At 32.4% G+C, this 10,926-nt stretch overlaps 1 protein-coding gene across 2 annotated transcripts; it reads right to left on the minus strand.

The window, feature by feature from the left end:
* Positions 1 to 4,796: 4,796 nt before the first annotated feature.
* Positions 4,797 to 8,823, minus strand: LOC140981756 (serine/threonine-protein kinase 52-like). 2 transcript variants are annotated; one of them, XM_073448186.1, is made up of 7 exons: positions 8,654 to 8,823; positions 7,584 to 8,007; positions 6,532 to 6,653; positions 6,218 to 6,423; positions 5,976 to 6,150; positions 5,456 to 5,590; positions 4,797 to 5,136 (listed from the first exon to the last, which is right to left on the minus strand). In XM_073448186.1, exons 2-7 carry the CDS (start codon positions 7,906 to 7,908, stop codon positions 4,930 to 4,932), a joined length of 1,170 nt encoding a protein of 389 aa, XP_073304287.1. In that variant the 5' UTR covers positions 7,909 to 8,007; positions 8,654 to 8,823; the 3' UTR covers positions 4,797 to 4,929. The 2 variants fall into 2 exon arrangements, with proteins under 2 accessions (XP_073304287.1, XP_073304286.1); XM_073448185.1 differs by lacking the exon at positions 8,654 to 8,823 and adding an exon at positions 8,222 to 8,365.
* Between the last annotated feature and the right edge of the window lie 2,103 nt (positions 8,824 to 10,926).

Here is a 10,926-nt window from a genome sequence, read left to right on the forward strand (position 1 = left end):
AAGACTAAAATTTTTATTCGTTGTGAAACCGTTGTCTTTTGACAGAAAATTTAATTGATACTTTTTCTGCAAGTAGTTTGTTGGATCAAAATTTACATAAGCTAAATTGAACTGAGATAAACTGGACATGAGCTAAACTGAAATGACATTATCTGAAGAATCAATTAGACTACTCATAGTTACAAAGTTAAATTATTAGATAAAGTATTTCGTAAAAACAGTTTCTAAATTGTCAGATATCAGTGAGCACTTTCTAGAGTGTACGATGATTTTACTCACCGTTGGATCCAAGTTTATAAATAGAAGAACAAGTATATTAGTTGGACTATCTAGAATTATCGCATAAGGTCAAATATTCAAGCTTCCAATAGCCCTTCTGCTTTCAATAATTTTTAGCACACTTAATTATATTAGATTGTTAAAGATCAATTTTTTCTTAATATCTTTCATTTCGAAATACTTATAAACTGACAGTAACTGTATTGTTCAGTATTGTTTAAGTAGGTAAGATAAACTAGGAGTTTCAGTTAGGTAGTGATAAAGCCTGACAGAATCGGATTGTTACAAAAATTGTAATTTCCAATGTCTCCTAGTGAACATCATTCCCACGATAAAGAATTGATGACATATGAGTTGTTCAGATATTGATTTGAAGATTTTGGAGATAATTGAAGAAGATATTTTGTTGAATATATATTTTGATTGTTGAAGATATTACGGAGATAGAAAGATATCATCTTCATAAATATGAGAAGATAATATTTGTTTTCTGTTTTATCTTTTTTATTAAGTGGGTTAATCATGAAAACTAGGAAAAATAAGAGAAATTCGGATCAATAAGCGATACCAGAGAGAATTCATTTTTTTAAAGATGTTCACCCTGGAGTGTAGAATTCGGTTTTTAAGGCTATGATATGATGCATGATGGAGAATACACGAGGCCATTGCAAATACATTTTCATAACATGTGACAAAGAATCTAGTAGGAAAATCGCATGGTTGATATTAGAGGGAGCATTGTATACATCTCAAAGATAGGGGAAAATGGTTGAAAGCTTAACGATTTGATTTCTAAAGTTTTTATTTTTGTCAAAAGAGAGAGATAGCGTTATATGTTTGTGAATTTTCTTGAATATTGTTTTTATGATTCTTCCAAAATAAGCTAGAAAGGGAGATAGTTAGATGTTATTTTTTAATTGGCTTAATTTTTTAGATTAATTTGTCAAAAAATATTGATTTAAACGGGAGAAAATATTTTGTTGAATATATATTTTGATTGTTGAAGAAATTATAGAGATAGAAATATATTATCTTGATTGATATGAGAAGATAATATGCAAAATTTTGAAATAGTTTGTCTATCTTGGATATAATGTATTTTTCTGTACATTAGAGGTCTTATTCAATTTGAAAATTGTCGAGAGTGGCCATGTGTGGTCTAGGGAGGCCGATGAGATTTTAATGTCAAATATTTCAAAATTGATTTGTTGGTTGTTGCTTTATGCACGATACTCATTCAACCATTCTTTTGGGAGAAGAAGGTGCTTTCTCGAGAGAGTTATATTTCTTGCATTGAGTATACCGTATATTTTATGATGTAACCTTATCAAGTTGGTTAATTAAAGATCCAAAAACAAAAACTGTTCATTCTGTATTGTATTCTGCGTCGCGAAAAATGCTACGACAAGATTCAAAAATCGCCACTTTATCATTCTGTTTTGAGAACTTTTATATTGCTGGTGGTGCACGAGTGTCACTAGTTGACGATTCATTCATCATGAGAGGAGTGTAGCGTTCTCCAGAGAGAAACATGTTATCAAAGAGAGTTTGAGTTAACGGATATTAAAGATGAATGGTGCTCGTCAAGTCTACTGAATGTGTTTGTCAAAGAGGCGTCATAAGAAGGAAAAAAAAGACATTTATTTAAATAAGTTCTTGTACCAGTGTAACATATGACATTAGTGGATTTGCTTGTCTTTTACTTTTCTTTCAATTTTATTTTTTTATTAAATCAGCTAATCATGAAAATTGATCAAAATAAGATACAAACGGATCAACATATTTAATCATGAAAGTAGATTGATAAAAAAAAATAATAGGAAAAATAATATTAAATATGAAAACCAGATTATATATTTGAGGCGCAAGAAAAAAAATGTAACATTTATATTTAAAAGAGATTAAATATAATTTATAACGAGTTTGTTTTCTCTAAGCCGCCACGAACTGTATATTAAAATTAGACAAGAAATTAAATATATAAACAAAGACTTTTGAGGTATACTCTCTCACAATCAAGTCGAGTCCCCAAAAATGTGCATTCCAAACGTCACTAAATTGATCACAAGACTTGATTGCTGTCTCCACAATCATTTTAGTGCGTGAATAAGTCGATCGATTTCAAAAAATTTGGGATTCCAAGTATATTTTCTCTCCCTACTCGGATGTAATTCTCATCATGTTATAAGATCACATGACTCGTTCGAAACCGACAGTATATGTTAATGATCAAATGACTAAAACTTCACGAGTGGAAGAGAAACGTTTCAGGTGTAATATAAAAAATCAGTTTCCAAATAATTCCAAGTATAAGCTAGGGGCAGATAGAGTCTCGACATCATTATCAATAAGAAAAGTTTGTTAACATGATTTTGCTTCTTTTCTAGTTGAGTCACATTGAGACAAGATAGTGATGTTGATAATTATCAAGTTATAGCATGATTCATCGGATAATCAATTACAAGACGAATAAAATTTGTCTTGCATCATTCATTTTTTTCCGAATAAAAGATGACACTTGACCTAACACAAAAATTTTACTCCGCACAATTTATGATTTTGAGGCTTATATTATTTATAACTTGAAAATTTATGTGTTTATTCTTAAAATTTGTATGTTTATATGTTATTTAATATATTAATTAACTTCATATCATTAATCTTATGCTAAAAACTAAAAAAAAATTCACTCTTAATCTTGTTTTAAACCCGCTTAAACTTGTGAAGTTTGAATCTTGATATCTGTTGGGATGCAATAATTGTTCTGCTAGCAAAACAATTGAACCGTGCACGACGCTTGGGATGCTGTAAGATTTAAAATTTTGAGTTGTACTATTTTTTGACAAAACGACAAATATTTATTGTTTCATCATAGTTTTACAATTTTTATTGGGGGGAGAAAAATTCTTCATAATTGGCTCCACATGAATTAAATAAAAGTAAATTAGCTTAAAATCTAGGGGAAGTTGGTGAAAAATCTCCATCAAAATATTTATTTGGGTTCACTCCCTACCCACAAAATTGTGGTACTATGTCATACAAAATGTGGTACACTTCATGTGGAAATGTGGTACTAAAAAAGTACCCATGTACTGAACACAAAAAAAATCGACGACTGGGGACTGAAGGTCAATTTCCCTTAAAATATCTACACCAATATTTTCGGTTTATGAATCAGTCTTTATGTCAGTACTTTTTATTAAAGACTCTCTACTATCAAAAAGTTTTATTTGCTCCTTATTACAATTAAAATGTACATTTTTAGTTATTAAGTTTAAAAATTAACTATTTATATTAATCTATGTGCATATTTGAGCTTCATTTGGCATATTTGAGGTCGTTTGAACCTATTTTTTTTTCCAGATTATATGTTTTTTGGGACAATTTGCTACAATGCAACTATGATATATTTTTCCTTTTCCCATATGTGGTTGCACCCTAAATCCATCGAATTTTTCAGAAGGTTTTGTTTTGAGGATTTGACAGTGATTTGCATTGTGATGTAGATGCATTTTGTATGATTTTGCTTTAAAAATTATATGGATTTGAAGGGGTTGTAGAAGCACAATATAGATAGATTCGAGAACTAGTTCATCGAGTGAAGTGATATTTGGTAACTGTAATACAATGAGTATTATTCAGCGAGTTAAATGATTCAAAATAATTCGATGGATTTCGGTTGTCATATTTGCATTGTAAAAAATTGGCCTTAAGTATATATATTTCTGGCCACCGGAAATAGCAGTGAAATAAAGAATTACGTACACATTTCCGAATTTCTTGATCTGTGCAAAATACACAATGTCCACACAAAATATTGCCGATGGAGGATAGTTGCCGGAGGAGAAAATCGTCGGAAGACTAATTGAACATCAAAAAAGAAAGAGTGTGTCTCATGTGAGACCGTCTCACGGATCTTAATCTGTGAGACGGGGCAACCCTACCCATATTCACAATAAAAAGTAATACTTTTTCATGGATGACCCAAATAAGAGACTCGTCTCACAAATACGACCCGTGAGACCGTCTCACACAAGTTTTTGCCAAAAAGAAAATAGTTAGTTAATTTTTAAATTTAAAAGATAAAAATGTACCTTTAATGGCAATAAAATTTTTGGACAACAAGGAGCCCTTAATAAAAAAAAAGTAAAAACATGAGGATTAATTCATAAAATGAGAATATTGGTGGGGATTTTAAGCCAATTTTACCCATTAAATACAAAACCAGATATATTAGCTAAAAAAAGTTTCTTAAAAAAATAATTTAGCGGATTACATGATTATTTTAATTCATTATAAAATATCATTATTTCATAATTAAAATGGGATTAAAAAAAATTTAATGATTAAATGATCAGAAAGAATAAATTTTTCTCAATCTATCCATTTGAATTTTAATAAGTTGATTTTCATTATGATAGCATAAGTTAATTCAATAATTAAAATTTAGCATTTGATCGAATGTACATAAATATTCCTTCCAACAATCGATATAATTCGCTACAAAAATCGCAAAGGAACAAATATATAATTCGTCAAACGACTCGAACATAAATCGACAAACTCTTCGCTGGTTGATCAACTAATATGGCGGACATCCATTCAACCCGAGCGTAAGGATGAGGAGAAAAGAAAAAAAAACAGAGCTCATTACGGCCCTCGAGTTGGAGTGAAGCAGAAACACTTTCCAGCCTGGTCTTCCGGTATCATTCCACCTCCTTTGCTTGTGTCGATAGCTTCCAACAGCCTTACGACCTCATCCATGTCTGGTCGTTTCTCTGGGTTCGCGTCCCAGCACTTTTTCATGATACTTACAACAGAACTGGGACAACACCGAGGAATCTCGGGCCGCAAATTCTACAAAAGTTACATCATGTAAAATGTAAATGAGTAGCTGATCGATGAGAGAATTGTAAAGAATGATATATGCCATTCTATGGGATCCTTAACATCAGACTTTCATATTCTCTACGTACCATCGGATAACAAAAATATTAATTTCGACAAATCAACGACTAGCATAGAACTGCCATATAACATTGAACCAGAAAGAAAGAAAGGGGATTCGATTTTACCACATCCCTCATCCAGTTGATCCAAAAAATAGGTATTTCAACACAAGATGATGAAAGGTCGAAAAAGAAGGAAAAATTTCGGTTTTATATGAGTATATTACCTGTCGAACGACGGCAGAAGAAACCTCAGCGAAGCTAAGATCTGGATAAGGCAGATCACAGCAATATATTTCCCATAAGCATATACCAAAGCTGTAGACATCACATTTTCGGTTATAGGGCTTCCCATCCAGTACCTATGTAAATATGAAATAAATGTATCAATTGCTATGCTTTTGCTAAAATGGTAACTATTGTAACGAAATTTAAATTGACTTATATGATAACTATAATGTGCTTGATAGCAATAATCGTCGCAATTGTTTTATGTACAATCATAAAAATGTAAAGCATTGGTTGTGCAATATATAATATTTTATTTACACCGCTCACACCAGCTATATTTTACGGTTCAAGACAAGCGCTCGGTCTTATACCTATTTAAGTTTCTATTTATACTATATAGAGGGGGAACCTAATGTTAGGTTGAGCATTAAAAGCCTTTTCTATTTAAATGAAAAATCTTCAGAGTAAAGATTTACACAGTACTGCGTCTCGAATGTATAACTCATCCATGTATACCTCAGGGGCCATATAGCCTAGGGTTCCAGTTTCACCAGTCATGTCCTTGGGGTTTTGAGCTTCAACACGGGCCACACCAAAGTCGGCAATTTTCAAGTTTCTCTGAGAATCTAATAGCATGTTTTCAGCTTTGACATCCCGATGTACGATTTTCTTCGAATGCAGATAGCTAAGCCTGAGAGCATATTCAATAATGGTAAGTATTCGCTAAAAGATTCTCGAGTTAATAATTTCAAAATTACCCTCTAGATAGGTCCAAAGCAAGTTGTATCACAATTTTAAAGGCGAGCTTCTTCTTCCGATTCTTGAATAAGTAGTTCTTCAACGTCCCTCCAGCAAGAAATTCCACGATGACACAACATGCCCTTGATGGAAAGTTGGTATTGCTCTCGGAAGGGTTTTTGGACGGGATTTTGATTTGTGAAGTTCCCATTGAAGCACCGACAAACTAAAAGGAAACAATATCATTTTTAGTAGGAAGAAATAATACATAGTATGATTGGCCTATGGCTATATGAAGATAATAGAATTGAAGAAATCGAGGTTGGAAATTTACACTGGTAACGTTCGGATGGTCAAGCTTGTGCCAAACAGCAACCTCTTGTTTAAACGATGCACGAAGAGCGGCAGATTCGGCAGCTGTGGCCATGCCATCCTCTCCCCAGTCCAGCAACTTCACTGTAAAAGCATGAGTAATATCATTTCAGCACTGATGTGAACGTATAATAAGAAATATCAATGATCTATCTCGAGAAATGGTCGTTAATATAGCCGAAACCAGGATTTCCTAACTTTCGTAATAAAAAACATCAAAGTAACCAAGGGCCATTACACAAAGTTAACAACGTGTCATTCAGACAATCTAACACCGAACTTAGACAACTCAACATAAAGTTATTGTCAGAATTCAGATTGTTGATCCAGTATTCCATACAAGTGTTTCACTTCGTATACCGTATCTAACATCATTGTCACAAACAAGTAAACGCGAGAGTGGCAGAGTCACAACTAGGACAGGAAGTATATCGAATAGTACTACAAAGAAAATTAGACCACAACTTACATTTATGTTCTAAGGTTACTGACCATACACCTGAGATAATTTCAAGGCAAGGGTACGTTATAAGATGGTGATTGTTCAAGTGAACCTAATAAATTTAATATTTAACATACAGACTGCGAGAAATAAAATGCGGCGTCAATGGTGGGAGAAGCCTTAAACTCGTGCACCTATGCATTTAAAGGTTTGCGAATTAATCAGAGGCCCGATACGATTTCTCAAGGCAGGGTCAGGTTAAAAACAACGCACTTACCATGAGTTTAAACTAAATAATAGCAAAATATCTTCACAAACTAGAATTCAACCATAAGAAATCATCGGAAGGTAACATCTTTTCGATACAATAATTAATAATAGATATGGTTAGTGCCACAAACATTAATAATGTTTATAGAAACCATTATAGTTTTAGTATCATTAAATACAAGCATACTATAAAACAGGTAAAACCAACAATTTGATGTCATTAATGATCCCTTCATAGAATCAAACAAAAAAAGAATACCATGAAACATAAATTATTAAAATGAAATACTTGGTGGAATTACCTGCAACATCCTGGTTATTATAAGTACCCCGATAAACCGTGCCATACGTCCCCTGAGCCACTAGATATCGAATTTCCAACTTCGACGGATCAATTTCCCACACCTCCTTAGGCTTCTGGCTTCCCTTAGCCTCAATGTCCCGTGACCAAGCCCGGCTTAAATGCTTCTCAAGCTGCACGTCCAAGCTTTTAAGATCGATTTTATCCGCCCGAAAAATCATATCTTTGCTACTACTTAAGCCACCTGAGCCCTTGTCGCCTAAGGCGCCCTTCAATTTTTCAGCTTTTGGCACCTCCCCAACACATTTATTTTTTATTTCATCCATGATTCGACAAAACTGAGGAATCTATCTGCCCCAATTCACAGAAAATCTCAATCTTGATTGTCTGATATTCAATCAAGAACTTGGCTAAGACAAGCAACCCTGTGGATCAAATCCAAGGCAAAAATCAGTACAGTTGTCGAGTTTTAAAAGAATCTGTCTTCTTTAAAAAAGACCAAATATTTATTTCAGGAAGTAAAATACTTGCCAAGATTGATAAGAATTCATCTTTTATTTAGCAAAGATCGAATATATTTCATCGGCATCAATTAGAACAAAGATGGAAAAAAAAATAAACACAAAAATCAAACAATACCGTAGATTCAATCTTCCAGCGCTACTAAAAAATGGGTAAAAATATCAAAATAATCTCAAAAGTGCTATGTAGACTGTAGTTTTCCTGACAAGAACTTTAAACAAGAAAGTCAATCACAATTACTAATCATATCTAAAAAAGAAAAAAGGGCACAATAATTGAAGGGGCCAAAAAAAAAACAGATTTGACCTTTCACAAATTCAAAAAACCAAAAAAAATCCATGACCAAGCATTCTAGCCATAGAAAGACCCACCCGAAAACTTACCTCTAAACTCCAAAAGTAAACCCCAAGAAAACGACCCATTTCATTTTCCAACTTACATGATTGAAAAAGGAAATACTTTTTCAAGAAACAGAATTCGAACTCCCCAAAAACCCAATTTCGAAAGATTAGAAAAAAGAAGTATTCAGAGACGAAAAAGTTGACCAACCCTTTGAATATCTTTCTGCAAATTCAACGGGAAAATCAAGAAATGGAACTCCTGCTCGATATAAACAGATCAGAGAGATGTGAATGGAATAACTTGTGGAGAAGAGAAGCTGAGACAAAAGGGGGATTGAGAGGAATTTCGCGGGGCATGCCTTATATAATTTACTTTTCTTTTTTCCTTATTTAATGCAAAATATTGAATGTACTTGTAATAATAATTAGACAAATCCAAGAACGAATGTACCGTTCCGTGCATGTCCGTCCAACCACATTACCTCAAGACTAAGTCCATAAATCCAGTGGACGAAAATACCCTCCATTTGATGGTCTTTTGTAAAGGGATATGTAATTTGTCATGAGAATAAAAATTTATTTAAGTTCGAAATCTAATTATAACAAGTCGTTTCATGAGCTAAAAAATTCGAAATCCGTTAATTTTAAGACTGATTGTGGAATTTCAGACTATTTTGGTTTACAATGATAAACGTAATACCATACAATTTTTCTTTTTGAAAATTTATACCATATAAATTTGATTTAACGTATAAATTCAAGTTAAGCTTTTGTCAAACTTAATCCCATGATAATTTCTATGTTTTTGTTGAAAGTGAATTTGGAAAAAAAAATGATATAAACGATTTTCTCGTATATATTATATTATAGTAATTAACCAAACGCATATTTTTTGTTGAGAATATTTTTATTTATATCATAATTGTAAAAAGTAACTGACGGAATTTTAATGTAATTTGAAATGGTATATTTAAATGAGAGTCGTGTTATAATTGTAAAACTTAACGACGGGATAAATTGTAATATAAAATGATGAAATTTAAAAAAATGAAATTAAGATATAATTTTTTGTTTCTACTATATATAGATTGTTAATAGTATTCTAAAAGATATAATGCGAGTAAATAGACGTTGTTGTGAAAAAATAAAAATTTACGGTAAAAAGTAAAAATCTCAAACTCTCAAAATTATCACACTACACACTTTATAATATTTTTCTCTCAACTCAATTGTGATTTTCTTCACAAATGTGAGATCTATTTATAGAAAATTTTTACAAATAATCAAAAAATAAATTACATCATTACCTTCATCATCACACACAAATTTCAATATTCAACACCTAATTTTACCTAATTTTCAACATTCAAATATTCAATACACGCATTTTAAATATTATTTTTCAACACTCCCCCTTGTGATGATGATCATAATGATTGTCTTCATTACGTGTTTTTATACTGCTCGTTAAAAACCTTACTAGGAAAAACCCATTGGGATAAAAACCAAAGTAAGGGAAAAAGAGTGCAGTCATGTAAACTCCCCCTCATGTTGATACGAACAATTCTTCACAAATATCGTAGATTGCGCATCCCAATATTATATATGTGCTTTCTGAATATTGTCGTAGGAAGTGCCTTTGTGAAGAGATCTGATGAGTTTTCACTTGATTGAATGTGACGAACATCAATACATTTATTCTTCTCAAGCTCCTTGGTGAATGCGAAGAACTTAGGATGAATATGTTTAGTTCTGTCGCTTTTTATGTATCCTTCTTTCATTTGAGCAACACATGCAGCATTATCTTCATATAGTATAACAGGCTTCTCGTCGAATGATAATCCGCATGAGATTTGGATATGTTGGGTCATTGATTTTAGCCACACACATTCACGGCTTGCTTCATGTAGTGCAATAATCTCGACATGATTTGATGAAGTTGTTACGAGCGTTTGTTTCTGTGAACACCAAGAAATTGCAGTGCCTCCACGAGTAAATACATATCCAGTTTGGGAACGTGACTTGTGTGGATCAGATAAGTATCCAGCATCGGCATAACCAATTATACTTGGATTAGCATCTTTTGAATATAAAAGTCCCAAGTCTGTCGTTAGATAACGGAATATATGTTTAATTCCGTTCCAGTGTCTCTTTGTTGGATATGTGCTAAATCTTGCCAATAAATTTACGGCAAAAGATATATCAGGCCTTGTACAATTTGTAAGATACATAAGGGCACCGATAGCACTTAAATATGGTACTTCTGGACCAAGAATATCTTCATCATCTTCACATGGACGAAATGGATCCTTTTCTATGTTTAATGATCTAACAACCATTGGAGTACTTAAAGGATTTGATTTATCCATATTAAAACGTTTAAGGATCTTTTCTGTATAATTTTTCTGGTGAACAAATATTCCACATTCTTTTTGTTCAATTTGTAAACCCAGACAATACTTGGTTTTTCCAAGATCCTTC

This window comes from Primulina huaijiensis, chromosome 7 (genome assembly GCF_012295235.1).
Source record: "Primulina huaijiensis isolate GDHJ02 chromosome 7, ASM1229523v2, whole genome shotgun sequence".
Taxonomy (NCBI): Eukaryota; Viridiplantae; Streptophyta; class Magnoliopsida; order Lamiales; family Gesneriaceae; genus Primulina; species Primulina huaijiensis.

Bases quoted from the DNA above. Each gene is read 5' to 3' on its own strand.
- LOC140981756 (XM_073448186.1), bottom strand. From the start codon at position 7,908: ATGGATGAAATAAAAAATAAATGTGTTGGGGAGGTGCCAAAAGCTGAA. The intron at 6,654-7,583 runs GTAATTCCACCA...ATGCTTTTACAG, and splicing joins TAATAACCAGGATGTTGCAG to TGAAGTTGCTGGACTGGGGA. The intron at 5,137-5,455 runs GTAATATACTCA...TAACTTTTGTAG, and splicing joins CTTCTGCCGTCGTTCGACAG to AATTTGCGGCCCGAGATTCC.